We start from the raw sequence: 19,943 nt of genomic DNA, 5'->3' as shown, positions 1-19,943 counted from the left end.
ATAAACAGAGCGGACACATAAAAATGGACAGACCAAATTAGAAATAAGGACTGATAAAAAAGAACCGAGAGAGTATATAGTATACGGAGGTTCTACCGTAACAAGTTTACAAGCTAAAGAGTAAAGACTATCTTCGGCAGTGTTCAGTACCGAAGTGCCCCAAGATGGATCTAATTCGGTTAAGAGCCGATTCGGAAAGTGAAAACTATAGGGAGACCCATTCTACAGATTTTCTACACCGTGAAACCCACGTGCGGAAAAGTTCACGCGCGCACCCAATTTTCGTGAGAAAATTTCTCTCAAACCCACAATTTATAAAATTTGGTTTCTTCGTATCTTATCTTCTTCTTCTTCACGAGAATTTCTTCTTCAATTATTTTTCTTTTCTTCCTCCCAACTGTGACTTATGATCAATAATATTGATAGACAATATAATCACATGAAGATTGGAAACAATAGATGAATGAAATCGAAAATTAGGATTTGAGGTGATGTTATGAGATGAATCGAGATCTTGCTGTTTGTTATTTCCGAAAGATGTTTGAATGGATTTTTTTTTATGATTAAGAAGATGGATCTGAGATGTGTTCTGAGATGGAGACAGGGTTTTGTAATTGTTTCAATCAAGTAGAACAACAAGAAAAGTTAATTAGAGATTTAGAAAATACAGGGAATAATAATAAAGCTTATTTGAGCTTGGATGATGAACAACGAGGAAGAAGAAGAAGATGATGATGTTGTTATGAGTGCATAACATGTCATGCAGTCAAAAAATGGATGCATAACACATTATCCGGCATCTTTGTTATTTTGTGTGAAATTGAAAATTGATGCATAATGCATCATGCAATCGAGAAAATGGATGCATAATGCATTATGCATCGAGAAAATTGTTGCATAATCTTTTATGCATCGAGAAAATTGATGCATAACCTGATATGCATCCTTAAATATGGCTGCATAACCAATTATGCATCAATTTTTTTATGTACGGACTAAAATCAACCAAAACAATTTATAGATGCATAACTTTGTTATGCAGTCGAGAAAATGATTGCATAATTCGTTATGCGTCTGCATAATGTGTTATGCATCTGTTTTGGATGCTGCATAATGAATATGTAGTCAGTTTTCAAAACTTTCCCCTAAAACGATGATCACCTCCGACTTTTTCGTGAAAAACAAAAATTTGATATTGTGGTTTGTACACATTGTGCAGCTCTTTTAAAAAGATTTCCAATGATATAAAATTTGTAAAATTTGAAGGCGCGTATTTTTAAATATGTTATATCCAAGTTTTGTTGCCAATTATACCCCTGAAAAATTATGCTGCATAACGAGTTATACCTAAAAAAATAGTATGCGTAACGAGTTATGTATTGATTCTTAATAATTTCAGATAATTTTGGATGTCACGGTATCTAAAATTAATTGTGGGCCTGACAATAAGAATATTATTTTTTTGGGCCTGCGCCTAATTTTCCCGAAAGTGAAGGGGAATTTAGGGGGAGACCAAAAAAAATAATATTCTCGTTCTTAGGCCCACAATTAATTTTGTATACCGTGACACCCATAATTATATGAAATTATTATATGAATCAATACATAACTGGTTATGCATACTATCCTTTCAGGCATAACTCGTTATGCATACTATCTTTTTCAGGGGTATAATTGGCAGCGCAACTTGGACATAACATATCTAAAAATCCGCGCCTTAGAATTTTACAAATTTTATATCGTTGGAAATATTTTTAAAATATCTATGCAACGAGTACAAACAAGAATATTAAATTTTTGTTTTTAAAGAAAAAATCGGAGGTGATCCTCATTTTAGGGAATTTTTTTGAAAACTTGATACTTAACCATTATGCAGTCACCAAAAACGATGCATAACACATTCTGCAGACGCATAACGAATTATGCAACCATTTTTCGACTGCATAACAAGTTATGTATCTGCATAACAAAGTTATGCATCTATAACAAGTTATGTAACCATTGTTTTGGTTGATTTTAGTCGTACATATAAAAAATTGATGCATAATGCAGTATGCATCCATATTTACGGATGCATATCAGGTTATGCATCTATTTTCTCGATGCATAATGCATTATGTAGCCATATTTTCGGACGCATAACAGGTTATGCAGGTTTTCTGGACTGCATAACAAGTTATGCAACAAATTTTGTAGATGCATAACAGGTTATGCATCCATTTTCACGAATGCATAACATGTTATGCAGACAGTTTCTCGACTGAATGACATGTTATGCAGTCATAACCACATCATCATCTTCTTTCATGTTTCATTAACTCCCACGCAAACCATTATCTTTCAGTTATTCGGGGGCTCTTGGTCAAAATCATGTATTTACACCATCATCTTCTTTCATGTATTTACACCATCATCTGCAATTAAACCTTCTTCACAACTCATCCAGTATTGCTTACTCCAACTCAATTCACGGCTGAGAGTTTCATAAAAATCTGAAATTCATTTCGAAATCTTCATTGAAAACAAGTTTTGATCATAAATCTATGATGACCAAACCGTGTTCTACAAACCCATTTAGGGATTTTTGCTGCTACCATTAATAACAGTAGTGAATTTAAATTGTAATGAAGAGAATCGGTAGTAAGAGTGTTCGTCGTTAATTCGAAGAAGAAGACGATTTGGTGTTGCTGTTGAGATCAATCGAATTTAGGCATGAATTTGTTCTCGAAATCAATCGAATCTCTCCCTTTTTCTGAGATCTAGGTATAGCGGAGAAGAAGAAGAAGAAAAAAAGACGAAGAAGAAGAAGAAGAAGAAAAAAAAAAGACAGAAACAGAATTTTATATATTTTGGGTTTGAGAATAATTTTCTTCCAGAATTTGGGTGCGTCCCCGTAGTTTTCACATTTGTTTAAGCTTAACCAAAATTTAAGTTCAGTTTTTCACAAAATTGACCGAAGAAAAGAACGAGAGCTTCTCCTCCTTCGCGCCAAAACGACCGAAATTTCCTCTCTCACTTCCCCTCTTTTTAGTTGCCCTATTTTTCTATTTTCCGACAGATATCCTCAGATAAACCCACTTTTCCCTTTCCTCTTCGGTCTGTATTTCTTCACAAATTAGGTCCGTCTCCAATCTTTAAGTAGGTATTTAGTCTTTGTTATTTCTTCATCCTCAATTTGAAGTAGGGATTCTTGATTTATAGGTTCACGAGTTTTTAGATCTGTATTCTGATTTGTAGTAAACAGTCGATGAGTTACTTGATCTTGGATCCTAAAATAGATGGATGATTTAACTTAATTGGTTTGTTTTATATTTATTTCAGGGAAAGCTTTTCCGCAGAGCTGTTTACGCTAAGATACTATCGGTGAGTTTTCTCAGTCAAATTAATCTACACATACTATCTAATACATCTCAAAATTGTGTTATCGCCATTCATTTAACCTTTAGTTAACATAGCTTCTGTGTTGGGGATGACCTTATTTCTCTTCTTAGTGACTGTGATGCTGATATAGAACTTTTAGGGTACACGTTTCATGTTTAGCTATTTATCTGTAGTTGCCTTTCCAAGATAACAATCTATCACGTTGAAACAATGTTGCTCCTGATTATGAAAAAGGAATCCATGATTGTAGGAACTTTCCGTTTTCCTATTATCTTTCTGTTCACGAAGTGGTAGTATTTGGAAGGATTAAGAACTTGAGCCATCCAATCTCATTAATTACAACTTCCTCTTTTGTAAGCTCTTGTCTTGGATATGCCTGTTTAAAAGCAGTATTGCCTCTCCATTTGTCCAACCAGAACCTGGTTGAGCAGGGCCGGCCCCAATTTTTACAGTGGAAGTGGCTTGAATAACATGTTTTGCCTTCTGGATCCTTTCCGGAAACCCCTTGTCCGACACCTGAGTTGACCATACACAAATACTGCAGTGGTAACTTCTCAATATCAGAATTAAGTATGTGCGCAATTCCACATATTGTTATATCTGACCCCCACCCTAACCCAGTACCATTACCCAACTATTCCAGTTGTAACTTTTGTTTATTCTGAGAGTTCATAATAAAGAGGTACATTTTTTGATGCAGGAAATAGGAATGGCGGACAATGATGAGGTCCCTCTTCCTTTGGGAGACCTTTCAGACATTCCCGACCAGTCTTTCGACTTCTCCACCTTTATTAGCTATGAGGACACCTTGGATTTTGGTGGCGTTCCACAGTGCAATGCTGTGTCAACACCTTCAGAAGACACTCTTGACCTATCTTACGACTTTTCATCTTTGTTTAATGAGGACAGCAACCTGGAGGTGCGAGAGGGGACAAATGTTGGAGGTCAACCCTCTCAGGACACCAGTACATGTGACAACCAGACCAACCCAAATGGCATTCCGGGTGTCGAAGTTGTCGGTGAATCTGTTCTCACTGGTGAGTTTTCTCAATCAAGCTAATCTACGTACTAACCGATTAAACATCTCGAAATTGTATTATCCATGTTTTTTAGTTCATTTGATCTTTACTTAATATAGCTTGTGACTTGAGGATGGCCTTATTTCTCTGCATAGTTAGTGTCATGATATAGAACGTTCACGGTATATGTTTCATGTCTAGGTATTTATCAGTAGTTACCTTTTAAAGACAACAATCTATCATGAAGCTTGAGTTGTCTCGTAACGACTCTACGTTCTGATTATGAAAAAGGAAACCATGGTTGTGGGACCTTTCAGTTTTCCTGTTTTCTTTTTATATTCTCGAAGTCGTTGTATTTGGCAGGATTAAGTACCTGAGCCATCCATTCTCATTGTAACTTCCTCTTTTATAAGCTCTTGGATATGCTTGTTTAAAAGCAGTATTGTCTCTCCATTTTTCCAATGGGGGTAAAGACAAACCAAACTCTTTCAGTATTAGCTTTAACTATTCTGAGAGCTTATAACAGAGGCATACGTTTTTGGATGCAGGAATGGCAGGATACAGCGACATACTAACACCTTCTGAGAACAACTTTGACCTGTCATACGACTTTTCAGTATTGTTTAATGAGGAGGATAACCTGGATTTTGGCCGCATGCAAGAAAACATTGACAATGTTGGTTCATTGCCAGATGAATTATTCCATACCGAGGTGCCTAGGGAGGTAACAGATGTTGGAGGTCAACCCGCTCCAGTGAATGAGGAAGTCCCCGTTCAGGACACCAGTACAAGTGACCACCAGACCAACCCAAATGGTGCTCCGGGTGTCGAAGTTGTTGGTGAATCTGTTCTCACTGGTGAGTTTTTTCAATCAAGCTGATCTACATACTAACCGATAGACATCTCGAAATTGTCTTATCCATGTTTTTCAGTTCATCCGACCTTTACTTAATATAGCTTGCGACTTGAGGATGGCCTTATTTCTCTGCATAGTTACTGGTGATATAGAACGTTCAGGGTACATGTTTCATGTCTAGGTATTTATCAGCAAATACCTTTTAAAGACAACAATCTATCACGAAGCTTGAGTTGTCTCGTAACGATGCTACGTTCTGATTATGAAAAAGGAAACCATGGTTGTGTGAGCTTTCAGTTTTCCTGTTATCTTTATATTCTCGAAGTCGTTGCATTTGGCAGGATTAAGTACCTGAGCCATCCAATCTCATTGTAACTTCCTCTTTTATAAGCTCTTGGATGTGCTTGTTTAAAAGCAGTATTGTCTCTCCATTTGTCCAATAGGGGTAAAGGCAAACCAAACTCTTTCAGTATTAACTTTAACTATTCTGAGAATAGGCATCCGTTTTTGGATGCAGGAATGGCAGGACACAACGAGATACCAACACCTTTGGAAGACTCTCCTGACCCCTCATCTGATTTTGTCGGAGGTCAACCTTCTCAATTGGGTGCCAACCACATGAACGGAAATGAAGAAGCCGAGGAGTCTCTTCCTACTGGTGAGTTTCTCAATCAAACTAATCTACATACTATGATAAACACCTCAAAATAGCACTATCCATATTTTTTACTCATTCATCTGATCTGTGGCTAATATCACCTGTGAGTTGGGGATGACCTTATTTCTCTGCTTAGTGTCGTGGTGATATTGATATATAACACTTAGGGTACATGTTTCATGTTTAGGTTTTCATCTGTTGTCTATTTGAGGCTATTAACACATAACTGATGAGGATAAAAAAACAAAAGAAACAAGAGTTTTAAGCCATTTTACAACAAATATGAAGGAGGTATTTAGGCATTTTGAATAAAGGATCAAGTCAATGAGGACTGGTTGCACAATCGTTGTAAAGGTTTGATTTCCCTTCCAACCAGTCCTTGTTACATGAGCTTTTAAGTGGAAGTGCCGAGGACATCTATCTGTGCTAGACAAACCACATTAGTTTTTTAAGTCATGAGAGGGCAAGGAGAAAGTGAAGACGTTATGGAAAAAACTATGAGCCGGTTCCCTTCTCTAAACGTGAATTTGGAAAGTTAGAAACACAATTCTAAAGCCCATCACTGAGCACATAGTACAATTACTAGCTAAGAGAGAAGTCATACTGAAAAATAGCCAGCAGAATTTAGGTAAAGAATGAAGCGGAGAAAAATGTAATATTAAGTGGCTAAAGTGTCAGTTTCTGTTTTGCATACATGGGTCTGATTCGAAATCCTCTCTCGGTCTCAGATAGTTTAGTTTGTATTTTGTAATTCTGGACATGGTTATGAGTCAATCTTACATTGATCGACTTAAATTGATCGACATCTCCCAATCTTAACATATTCTACCCCTATCCCGAGATGACTAGAATGAGTCGTAAAATGATCGACACTAAAGAACGGGATGCATTTCTGTGGAGAGTCTCTCTGTCCTGGTAGTTTCAGGTAGCATTCCTGAAGAATCTTTCTTAATAATCTTCAGATGGGCATTAAGTTGGTGATCAAGCATATTAAACATTACTGGTGATCCATATTTGAAAACCACCATGTAAGAAGGGCGACTTCTCCCCCTTAACTCAGCCTCTGATTCCTGAAATGAAGAATTAAGCATGTTATAATGAGTGCATTTCAAATGCAATATGTGTAAGTGTAGTTGCATCACTATATACAAATTTGTTTGTGTTTGTAGATTTCATTTGGCCTCTTCTTTATATTTACGGTTCGTGTAAGTCTTGTATCTTTGATATTCAAACACAATGATCACTGTACTCGTTTATGATTTGTGAAAGGTCAACTTATGTGGTGACTTGATTTATAATATAATTTTCTTTCCAGGGGAGCTAATGTCGCTTCAACAATCGAAGCGATTTCCTGGAAAGCTGTACCAGTTTGTTGAGAGTACCGGCAATACAATGATGTGGAATCAAGAGGGAGACGGCGTAATTTTCCACACATCACGGTTTTCTAGAGATGAACATGTAGAGTTTGGGGATTGTTATAAAGGAAAATTTAAAGGTTTTTGGACTAAGCTTCGAAATTATGTAAGTTGTCTGTTTGCTACTTTTTGTTTTGTGTTTCTGCTGCCTGTAGTGTCTCTAATATTCCAACCTAACTTCATGTTCTGTTTGCAGGGATTCAATAGAACTTTGAGCCCTGATGAATGGTTGATCACCAATAAATTCTTTTTGAGGGGCAAGACGTATCTACTTCAGTGTATCAAGCGAGGCGGCAGTGGTGCAGTCTCCAGTAGCTTTAGCAACACCATGGATAATACCAGTGTAGATCCCGCAATGCAATCTAAAATGGTGGAGATGCTTATGGATCGGCAGCGTGTCTTGGATATTATGGCCATGTTAAATGATGCGGTAACAAGTTACTCTTGCAAGGTTGATGCAGTGCTGGAACACGCGCAAGGAAGGTGATATTCACGTTTATAAGAAATACTGAACTAAGTAATGAGGATAGTACAGCTTATGACATATACGGACATATACAGTGACAAGCCTAGTTATACATTGCCTGTTATTATAAGAATTTTCCCTCTTTTATAATACGAATTCGATAGTCACTATGATACAGATCCATTATTCTACATGTGGTAGTTCCTTAAAGAGTAACTGAGGTTGTTATTTCTGCAGTTGATTTATATACCTGTGTTTTTTTACATCACAGTGGTTTTAAATCCTACAGCAATCAGGTGGGGTTGTTTGTTTTCTGTCAACTAATTATCTGAATCATAATTCTGTTAGAGCCAGAAAAGTAAGTTCCTTCTTTAAACCAAAATGAAGTACATAAATTATATATAGCTTAATTAAGCTAAACTCTTGCAGGGATTTAGATTCGCAGCCAAGAGTTGAAACTCCTATTTCTTCTGAAAAATCGAAAACACGAAACAAAGCAGTAGAAAGACTAGCTGGAATAGGATCTTATAGCTGTACAACATTTGATTAATCGTAAAATACAAATGTGGCAATAAGGTGTGGAAAATTTATCACCCAGGCTTATACAGGATGCACAGGCCAAGTTCCAAATTACAATACTGTGCCAATATTGACCATTGAAGCAAGAGTAGCATGGAAGTAATATTAGGATTTCGAATTACATTTTTATTAGTCCATGAAAACTGGTGGCCTATGGATAGCCATAGATCCTAAAGACCCCTGGGGAATAGTGTCACTGTGCTGCACCCTATGCAGTGTTCCAGTCTCTAATTTCCAGTACAACAACTTATTTTTGGTTGTGCCGAGTCTAATCCACAGACAAGCAATTCACTCTTTACAGTCGGCCCTTGCAGTTACACCGAAAATTCACTTAATGAAAAGCATAACACCAACACAACAATGACAATCTTATTGTACATAAGTACTGAAAACGGTGTCTCAATCTTATTGTATTAATTAGACGGGAGAAAAACTCCATTCTTCTTACTTGAGTTACATTCACTCATAATAATACAATCCTATTTCTGATAGATTTGTTTCCTTTTATTCTCCCTTTTCTTCCCAACTGCCAGGAACAAATTAAAGATAAGAAGGGTGGTTAACTATCTAACCAAATATGACTGAACTTGGGTGTTATATGGGAACCCATTCAGGCAGATCAAACCTCACCGAATCTCCAACCTGAAATGTCATGTCGCTCCTTGTACTTGGCATGGGATTTTTTCAAATTCTCATGAACCGTCTCGTGAATCTGTTGTATACGATGAACAAACTTCTCTGCAGTAACTTCTTTGAACTTCAAATTATTACCTACTGCACTTCCTGAAAGCACAATGTCAAAAGGCTAGTTTGGAACAAAACCATAACAAGCCTCAAAATGCGACTTTCATGAAGAACTGTGTACATCATAACAATACTGAATACAGGGCAACTCTTAATCACTGCTAAAAACCATCTTCTACTCCTGCAGAATTTTCAATAGATTGAATTCCCACTCACGAGATTGTTTGTGAAAGTAGTCACCAATCGTTCCTATTGAGGAGGAAATTTTAATTTCCAAGTTTCCATTATTTTCTTGGTAACTGCATTAGTAACATCTATGGCCCATCCACCTGTAAGTACATACCTAGAAAAAAGAACAATCATCTCTCATAACATCAAGTTTGTAAAGGTCACATCATGAACTGCAGTCGAGCTTCGGATTTGGATCAAAGGAATCAGGAACTCTGCACCAGATATTGGCAGAGAGCTGAACACTAACCTGTTACTGTTAGAATCTCATTCAACAAATGGAAGTGACGGTTCCACGGAATGAATCAGATTCAGGTAAGCATCGACAAAGTAGAAAAGAACCCTCCATACCTTAAAATTCCCTCCAGAAAGTGCACCTACGCAAAACTGAAGAGAACTTCATGAATGATAAGAATAATTACCAGCACAAAACTTCGAGCTTGTTGGCCTATCTTCAATAGCATCCCAAATACTGGCTATTCGAACTCAAACCAAAACGGTCTCATCAGCTTTCTCAGAAGCTCCTCGACCCAAATCTCTACAGCAAAGTAATTTCTGGTTAGCTTTCTAACCCTCTCACACTTTTGCAAACAGTACCTAATTGTCAGTAAGTACTCCGAGGAAATAAAATTATAAACACAGAAATGTTTTTTAAAATAGCACTAAAAATCCTCATTGATCCACGCCAATTTCTTCTTGATCATCAGATAAGGTGTGAGGTGTGGTCCACTTTGCAATTTGGTGAACGAGTGAAGCAGGAGAGATTTATGGGTGAGAAATGGTACCGTCCGGAAATTAGTGGACAAATGAGGTGATTGAGTGTCTAACTACAAGGAAAAAGGTTACCGACTAGTGCTTAACAAGGGAAAGAAGCATAAATGAAAAGATTTTGAGTGGCTTACCTGGAAGAAACTTCTGTGCCATCCTTCCACATTCACACCCATTTTGCAAGCAAAGAAACATTAGCATTCTTTCTTCAGTGTTTGTGTTATGTCTCCTTCTCTTTGAGCAAAACAAGGTCATATCCTTCATAACAAAAGAAAGAACCAGAGATGATGTGAATCATATCAACTTCTTTTTGTTGATCATCCGTCAGAATTGTTAATCTAAGATAGGGGTAGATATCTCAAGGACTCTCCTTAATCACAGAATATATTAATAGTATATAAAAAAAAAGTTTTCTACCAAACAAGAGGAGATAAGATAATCTTCATTTCGTAATGAAAGTTTTAGAACATATGTGTTTCATGGTTCAAACATATTTAGTCTTCATAAATTTCTCGCTGTGGAGGTCAAACGAAATCATATCACGAGAACCTACAGTAGTTCCCCAATATAGAACATCGCTACAAGAGATGGCTGCTTTGTAAACATCATTACCAAACAATTTAAGAGGAGGGTTGGGGATTTCAATTTTTCTCCAAAGACTGGTACCCAGAGTAAACACCATGATGCATTTGAAGAGATCAATAGAAGCACTGCTGTTTAGAATAATGACCAACTTATATTCCTTTGTAATTGAATCAAATCCAAATCCATGAAACTTAACATATCCATCTGCAACTGTTGGCGTGAAGATGGAAAGTACTTCGGGCATGCTTAAGCTATAGATATCATAAGTACTAGGATGTTTAATCATCTTTGATAGACAAACAAAACCATTACAATAACCCACTACTTGTTTTTTACCATTGCTACGTGATGTTAAAGATTTATGAACAATTTTCCCATCACCAGCATGCTTATGGTTATGATTATCTTCAATATACAACATATGATTCATAAAAATTGAATCTTTCAGATTAACATTGAGTACACAAACAATAAAATTAGGGTTTTTTAGAGATTGAAGAAAGTAATTAGACATAAATTTTGGATCTTGATGGATTGAGTTGTACCAGTATTTACTTGCGCTACCAAATCTGATCACTGACTTGACTGGAACTCTGTTGATTATCTCCAACACCATTTCGGGAGGAAAATTAGGTTCTCCTGATTGTTGTTCAATACTAGTAATCTCCATCCTCTGTCTCTTGCACTCGTCTGCTGCTTCACTCTCTTCCAAACTTCGAGCGCGTTTTGCTATCATCTCGCTTGGCTCTCACAACCATCATCTCATCTTAGTTCTTCCTCCATTTATATCCTTTCGAATTTCTATTTCTCAGATCTATACCAAATTACTGAAGTTAGGAAAGTGTTAAACAAGCGAGAACTAAACCAATACAGGTTTCTATAGGTTCCGTCCTCGTTTCCGAAAACAAAAAAGGAAAGTGTTAAACCGCGTTCAAACAGGACTGCTAAAGGGGGTATCACGTTCCACGGGAATGTACCGGCCCCACTCAAGACACGTCTAAGGGAGACATCCTTTATTCATATCATATGTTCTTCTAAAAATAACATCTAGATTGGAAGCCAAAATAATCTCCTAAGTCTTATAACAATTCTAATCTAATATCTAGATGCGCTGAATCGTTCTCCGTGGCTACGCTGAATGGAACAGTGCAACCATCTCAGTCGTCGGATAAAAAAATAATGTGTTGAATCAAACAACGAAAAGTTGATTTTCTCTCACTACTAGTTGGAGTGCGAGATATATATCTGGAAAGATAAACAATGTTAAAGAATGGACATCGTTTTTGTGTAATCTGCAACACTTTTTGTTTAATTTAGCAGCCAAATTAGCGTCACTACATTCAAATTACCCCTCAAACAAGCAAGTGTTTCATCACTATTTAACATGCGAAGAAAAGATTAGGGGAAACCGCTGAATTATAAAATTGTTTAATTTCTTAAAACCCTAACGAAATCTCAAAAATTGAGAGATGGATAGAAATAAGAGCAATTGAAGACATAAAAGATATATGTCAAAATTTAGTTCGCAAGTCCCACCTATCACTTTATCAGTGTCCGATTAGCTCCTTCATTTTCATTATTCATCTTGTTTTAATTCATCAAAAATCCTAACAAAATATCACCATTCCACTCCTACAACAACAATTAAATTAATCAGAAGTGAAAACGCGAGGGTACAACAACCAAACCCAACTATTTCGTTCGGCAATCTGTATGGACTAAACTCTAATACAATTCTGAGAGTACCAAGTTACTGAGCTCAATCAGGAAATATATCAAAGAGATTTATCTCTTTCTCAACACAATCAGTAAATCAAACAAATAGAAATATGTGAACCTAATTGTTATGAGAATAATTCGATGGTACCAAAGAATAATATCCGAGTGTCAATCAAGTCATATCCAACAAACAAAGGTTGGATTTATCAACTTTTATTGAACTACGCACAACCTGTGATATTTCAATTATATAAACAAAATATAATGCGGAAAAGTAATAACACAGATACCAGAAATTTTGTTAACGAGGAAACCGCAAATGCAGAAAAACCCCGGAACCTAGTCCAGACTTGAACTCCACATTCTATTAAGCCGCTGTAGACTCTAGCCTACTACAAGTTAACTTCAGACTGGAATGTACTTGAGCCCTAACCAAGTATGACAGCGATTAAAGTACAGTCGTGTCCTTATGCTTCTTAAATCCCAGCAGGACTCTGCACACTTGATTCCCTTAGCTGGTCTCACCCACAACTAAGAGTTTATACGACCCAAAGTCAAATGAAATATACCTATATTTAGATATAGGTGAACCGTACCTAAACGTGTATACACACAAATGAAATATACCTATAAAATACTTTTGAATGATAGATAAGTTTTAGTCCCCACATAGCTTTTGTTGATGTTCCTCCAAGTTCTTCAGTAGATCTTCTTCTTCAATCGGTGAACGCCATGAAGGCTAAAGATCAACTACACATTTTATCCTAATCCGATAAATAACTATAAGTATACTAGAAATCAAGTATACAGTTTTGATCAACTAAACTTGACAAACAAGCTTGAGATAGCAATGCTTTTGAGTTCGACCGAGCAATACTCTAACAATAATGGTGATTGAAATTCTCTCTATGATGATTAAAAAATTTGTTGGTAATGACCTTATTTCTAGATTTTCTTTTGCTCATTATGATACTATTATAAATCACTTGGTATTTGCACATGACTTGATTATTTTCCTAGATAATTCTGAAGAACACATTTAAAAACTTAAGAGTATCATGTTCACTTTTGAGTTGACGGTCGTCTTGAAGGTGAAATTTAGGAAGAGTGCAATTGCAGGGATGGGAGATAATCATAATGGAGATAGGTGTGCAGCTGCATTTGGATGCCAATCAAAAATATTCCCAGGGTATTCCACTTTGGAGCAAGTTAAAAAACAGGGACATTTTGGATTTTATAAATCAGAAGTGTCAACAAAAGCGGAGCACTTGGAAAATAAAATAGTTATACAAGGGACAAATGTCTATTCTCATCAATAATTTCATTGCAAGTTTGATAATTTACTACCTTTAAATGTTCAAGATGTCAGTTTATGTAGTAAATCCAATTGAAAAGATTACGAGGAAATTTTTGTGGGTCTCTTTTGATGCAAATAAGAAAATAAGTTGGGTGTCATGGTCAAGATCGATTCTTACCAAAATAGAAGAAGGCATTACAATCAAAAGGATGAACAAGTTAACAAGGCGCGACATTGAAAATGGGTTTGGAGATATGGCAGTGAAAAAGTGGCATTTTGGAGGCGTATTATTCGTGAGAAATTTGGAGGTACTCAAAACTCTCTCTTTTCCTGATTTTTACTCAAAAACTGTTGGTCATAGCCTTTGGGCATGCCTCCTCAAATCCAAACATTATGTCATTGTAAACATTAAACTCATTATGAAAAATGGGGATGAGTATTAACGATAAATGGATTGGAGATGTTTTTTTTTTTGATCTGTAAAGAATTTTGTGTTGCCGAGTTTCGAACTCAGGTCACTGGTATCATCACCCAGTAACTTTACCGCTGTACTACAACGACACCGATTTTTTCTTTTCTTTTGGAGACGTTAGTTTAAAAAAGAGAGATCATACTCTTTTATAGAATCTCTAGAAGAAAAAAAACCTACTATTAGGGACATGATATCAAATGAAGGAGCCTGGAGATTTTATTTTTAAGAGAAGATTAAATGAAAATGAAGTCGGGGAAGTTGTTGACTTGCTCCTGCAACTAGGAGATTTCTCAAATTCATTTCTAGATTCAACAATGGATGATACAAAGAAATGGAACTTTGGTTCTATTTTTTATGTTTCTTGTTGCTACTCCTCTATGGATTTGGATTGATTTCTCATTTTCCTTACAAACAAGTTTGGAACCCGATAACACCATTCAAGATATCTTTTTGGTTTAGACTATGTGTTACAATGGTTCTTTGAGCCTCCGTCTCTAGACTATTTATTCAGAGAAGAGAAGGTGAACTCAAGACAATGTCTGTTGTGTATGACTGCACAAGAATCAAACATCCGTCTTTTTTGCGTTGCTCGGAAACTAGGAAGATATTATATGACTTCTTGGATAACTTTAGTTTGAGACGGATTTCGCGGTATTAAATCTAGCGTTTAGGAGTATAATAAGAATAATAGTGGCATGGTGAAGACAATTTGGAAAATTCCTCATTTCGCAATTTGGTGGAACATATGGAAGGAACGTATTGGCAGACTTTACAAAAGCTTTAGAAGAAATATCAGTCAGTTGATAATATTGCATAAATTTATATTGTTTTCATTGATTTTTAACTATGAATCTCTTTAAAGATTACTGCTTAAGTACCTTAATTTTTTCCTTGGTGTTCATCTTTTTTAATTATGACTAAATTATAATTTGATTTGCCTTTTTTCCTTCAAAACAAATAAAATAAAATAATGGTTATATTTTTATTTTATTTTTGTATTTTCAAAACTTTAGAATGGACTTAAATATCTTTCAAAGATATACGAATAAGTTTAACCAAATTTTGAATTCAAATTTTCCAAAATTCACCCAAGAAAAGAATGAGAGCTTCTCCACCTTCCCGCCAAAACGACCGAAATTTCCCTTTCACTTCCCCTCGTTTTATTTTTGCGACGTAACAAAATATCTCAGATAAACCCACTTTTCTCTTTCCTCTTCGATCTGTATCTCCCTCTTCACAAATTAGGTCTGTCTCCGATCTTTAGGTAGGTATTTAGTCTTTATAATTTTTCATCCTCAATTTGAAATTTGAAGGTACTCAAAACTCTCTCTTTTACTAATTCTTAGTCAAAAATTATTGGTCATAGCCTTTTGGTAAGGCGTCCTTAAATCCAAACATTATGTCATTGTAAACATTACACTCATTCTGCATAATGGGATGAGTATTCATGGATTGGAGATGTTAGTTTAAAAAGAGATATCGTGCTCTTTTATAGAATCTCTTGAACCAAAAAAACTACTGTTAGGGACATGATTTCAAATGAAGGAGCCTGGAATTTTAACTTTAAGAAAAGATTAAATAAGAATGAAGTCGAGGAAGTTGTTGACTTTTTTCTGCAACTAGGGATTTCACTAATTCAATTATTAATTCAACATTGGATGATGCAAAGAAATGAAACGTTGGTTCAAATTTTTATGTTCTTGTGTTCTACTCCTTCCTGGATTTAGATGGATTTCTTATTTTCCTTACAAACGAGTTTGGAACCCGATAACACCACTCAAGGTGTCTTTTGGTTTAGACTTTGTGTCTCAATGATGCTCCTAACCTCTAACTCTAGATTGTTTATTCAAAGAAGGGAAGGTGAACTCAAGCCAATGTCTGTTGTGTACGACTGAACAAGAATCAAACATCCGTCTTTTCTTCATTGCTCGGAAACTAGGAAGATCTGACGTGACTGGTTGGACAACTTTGGTGTGACATGGGTTTTCGAAGTAAACATTAAAGCTAGCATTTAAGAGTGGTACAATAAGAATATTAGTCGCATGGTGAAGAGGATTTGGAGACTTCTTCTTTTCACAATTTGGTGGAAAATAAGGTAGGAACGGATTGGCAGACTTTACAAAAACTTTAGTAGAAATATCAGTCAGTTGATAATATTAATTAAATTAACATTGTTTCATTCGTTTTTAACTATGGATCTTTTTGAAGATCACTACTTAAGTACCTTAATCTTTTCCCCTGATATTCATTTATTTTGACTATTTTTTTAATGTAGGAAATACCTTTTAGCCCCAGGAATAATATATTAGAGAGAGTATAGTCCAATTGACCCAGTCAACTGTCTGTTTGGTCCTTTTTAGAAAAATATATTATAGTTTGGTCCTAGGGTGATATCATGGATGATGTAAATGTCATCTTGAAATGGCAGAAATACCCTTATCTTATTGTTTGGTCCTAAAAAATAATGGTTTGGTCCTATGGTGACCATATATGTACAAAAATTTAATAGAAAATATCGCATTCTCAGATTTATGTTCTCTCTCCTCTCTATTTCAGATCTAGTTTCTCTTCTCTCTATATTTTTTTCTTTTTCTTTTTTCTGCTACTGTAAAGAGATGAAGAAGAAATAAACTGATGTAGTTGATTAAATGATGAAGACGACGTTTTGATGTTGATGTTGCTGCGATTAGAGATGATGATGAAGACGATGAATCACATGAAGAAGATGATGAATGACGAAGCTTTTGATGTTGGTGATGATAATGAAGACGATGAAGATGAAGATGAACTCATCTTCTGCTACTATTGTTGCTGTCAAAGATAGATCTATTGTTGTTGAAGATTTAATTAGGTTTTTGTTTTTCTTGAGGTTTGCTGCGATTGGTGATGATGATGAAGATGAAGACGAACTCAAGATAGATATGCTATTGTTTAAGATTTAATTAGGTTTTTTTGTTTTTCTTGATGTTGCTGCGATTGGAAATGATGATGAAGATGAACTCGTCAAACCCTGGAAATTTGTTGCTGCTGTTGAAGATGAAGATTTATGCGTTTTGTTGTTGTTGTTGCTGCTGCTTAAGATGAACTTCATTCCTGGAATGAACTTCATTACTGAAATGAACTTCATTTTTTGGAATGAACTCTGCTGTTGATGAACATAATCGTTTATATAGGCTTTTATTAGGAGTTCATTCCATAAATGAACTTTGGTTTATATAGGTTTTTATCAGGAGTTCATTCCATAAATGAACCCTGGTTTGCATATGTTTTATGAGGAGTTCATTCCAGAAATGAACTCTGGTTTATGTAGGTTTTACTAGTATAACATGCACGCGCGATGCACCTGCCAATCCAATAAAAGCAGAACTTCAAACTTTTTATTTCTGATAATTTTCTAGTCCAAGTGAAAAGGAACACAAAAGAAAATCAACCATGTTCCTTTCACACACCCAAAGGTCTGACATCAGTTAAAATATTGCAAACAGTTGATATTTATATCAATTACTACAGACACACGGCTTTAAAATATAACAGAAATTGCATAGAGAAATTCTTTCGCTTTTTTAAGTCCATATCCATCTCCAAGTTGGTACTCTCATTGTATGCTGCCATTTATTTTCATCTTGAATGTGGCAGTATAGTAATCCTATCTTGGATACCTCCACAGTCTGCTCTGAGCTCATTTTCAAAAGACACTACGAATAAATACCAAAACAAACAACATCAGTGCAAGTTAGAAGTATAATCAGGGAAAAGAAGTAGTGAAAACCTAAGACTAAATAGTAGAGAGTAACGTACCTGCAGATAACCCTTATTAATCAACCACACATTGACCTACAAAAATAAATACAAAATTGCGAAGGAGAACAAATATTCCATGTTTTATCTAAAAAAAATCAATGTCTCCCTTAACTGAAACTTTAGTTCTACCTTGTAGTGAAGGCAGATATGGACAGTTGACTACACGTTCAACTTGGCACGCATCCTGGACTCCCGTACAGAAGTAAAACCACCTCCTTTCTTCACCCAACAGTTTTCTAGAGCAACTTGGATCTCAGGATGCAGTAAAGTTTTTGCCGAGGTAAGGGACACGAATATCTCTTTGTTGCTGTCGTTTCTTCTCAGCTTCTATCTCTAGCCGCGCTTGTATTCTAGGACTATGACGAACCTCCATTTGTATTAGAAGCTGAGCTTTTGTAACAATACTCCTATGTTATTTGTTGTAATTCATGTAACTGAAAAAGAAAAAAAGTCTTTTGGTTAATTCTTTAAACAGTTGGCACAAAAATAATATTGAAAACTGAAGATGAACAATCAAAATTGAATCTAAATACATACCTAGTCAAGTTTAATTTGAGAAGAAGAAAGAGATAAGAATTGGATTTGATTTTTCCATCACAGCTTAGGGCAAAGAATTTACCGACAGTAAAGTACCTAACCTGTACCTCCAAAATTTACAACCAACTTAACTTCATCAATTACAGAATTTGTCATGAAATTAATGATCCGTGTTTATTAAAATTATTTGGTCAGTGCTAGCTCAATTTGACATTGAAGCTGCCAAATTGCACACAAAACTTCAAGTCGATAACAGGAAACCATTAATGAGGTACCTTCCTACCTAGTTTAATCTGAAAACTACAATGTCCTACGTTACATACGTCAGTTTGTTGTCTTACTCTTGTTTTCATGGCGGGAGCACATACATAAACCTCCACATCTATGTTGATATTAATCACCAAAACATTTGTTCTTACACCGTGGGTCCGGTATTGACTATAGAGTCAACCTTTACATCAAGTTTCACCGATTTGCAATTCAACATATATCAAGATTAGGACACTTCAGTGTCGAGAAAACATGAAAATGAAACAAAGTTCGAAATCCATGCAAGCCATTGTTTCTCAAATGTATTTCTGGCCCTTGGCTAACAGTAAAACTATTCGGCATCCTCGGTTCACATCACCACATACTTGCTTAGGGTAATATTTGGAATTTTTTTATCATTTATTTATATACGAAGGGTCGAAATCAAGTTCTTTCAGTTGACCACTACCACATTCTCGAGAATCAAATCACGTATGCATGCCATAACAACCACAATGGAAGGAACAAAACTCAAATATGCTCTATTCCGAGGTTTCTCTACAGAATTAAGCCAATAATAACATATTGTCAATGTGCATATAGAGATTTTAAGCAAGTTGACTAAAAATTGACGCACTGTTACTAATGCGTAAAGGCATGGTGCACTTCTGCGGCCAGCTTTACAAAATCCTTTATAATGATTATATGCCACATAAAAAAGTTAATGCATACAGGAGAAATGGGAAACCAACCTGAAAACCAAGTTCGTTTTTAGGAGATGGCCTGAATGAGTAATTCCATACAACATATTGCCCTACACATACCTGCAACCATCATAAGTTTGAATTAACTAAATAGATTAAAACATTGGCAGTCCGAAGTAGCACAAATACGTTGTCTAGTACATATAAACATTGCTTAAATTTGGTGGAAAATATGGAAAGAAGGGACTGGCAGACTTTACAGAAACTTTAGAAGAAATATCAGTCAGTTGATAATATTGCTTAAATTAACAATGTTTCATTCGTTTTTAACTACGAATCTTTTTGAAGATTACTACTTTAAGTACCTTAATCTTTTTCCCCGATATTCATTTATTTTGACTATTTTTTAATGTAGGAAATACCTTTTAGTCCTAGGAATAATATATTAGAGAGAGTCCGGTCCAA

At 35.6% G+C, this 19,943-nt stretch overlaps 2 protein-coding genes across 6 annotated transcripts in view; one reads left to right on the top strand and one right to left on the bottom strand.

Annotated features, from left to right (window-relative positions):
• The window catches only part of LOC113336713 (putative F-box protein At4g38870), a 33,779-nt gene extending 22,163 nt beyond the window's left edge, over window positions 1–11,616 (bottom strand). Inside the window, exon 1 of the mRNA XM_026582365.1 lies at window positions 10,624–11,616. Within this exon, the coding sequence (XP_026438150.1) occupies window positions 10,624–11,435 (812 nt within the window). The 5' untranslated portion in view covers window positions 11,436–11,616. The remainder of the gene's footprint in view (window positions 1–10,623) is intronic.
• On the top strand, window positions 2,900–8,060 carry LOC113336714. Of its 5 annotated transcripts, none has more exons than XM_026582367.1 (8): window positions 2,900–3,119; window positions 3,322–3,363; window positions 4,082–4,418; window positions 4,814–4,867; window positions 4,949–5,257; window positions 5,774–5,914; window positions 7,230–7,435; window positions 7,526–8,060. In XM_026582367.1, the coding sequence occupies exons 3-8, from the start codon at window positions 4,091–4,093 to the stop codon at window positions 7,814–7,816; spliced, it is 1,329 nt and encodes a 442-aa protein (XP_026438152.1). In that variant the 5' UTR covers window positions 2,900–3,119; window positions 3,322–3,363; window positions 4,082–4,090; the 3' UTR covers window positions 7,817–8,060. The 5 variants fall into 5 exon arrangements, with proteins under 5 accessions (XP_026438152.1, XP_026438151.1, XP_026438153.1 ...); XM_026582366.1 differs by having other exon boundaries at window positions 2,900–3,138; XM_026582368.1 differs by having other exon boundaries at window positions 2,900–3,142.
• Window positions 11,617–19,943: the final 8,327 nt, after the last annotated feature.

Source organism: Papaver somniferum, unplaced genomic scaffold (genome assembly GCF_003573695.1).
Source record: "Papaver somniferum cultivar HN1 unplaced genomic scaffold, ASM357369v1 unplaced-scaffold_154, whole genome shotgun sequence".
NCBI lineage: Eukaryota > Viridiplantae > Streptophyta > Magnoliopsida > Ranunculales > Papaveraceae > Papaver > Papaver somniferum.
Note: the sequence above shows the minus strand (reverse complement) of the source record. Positions and strands in the feature narration are given on the sequence as shown.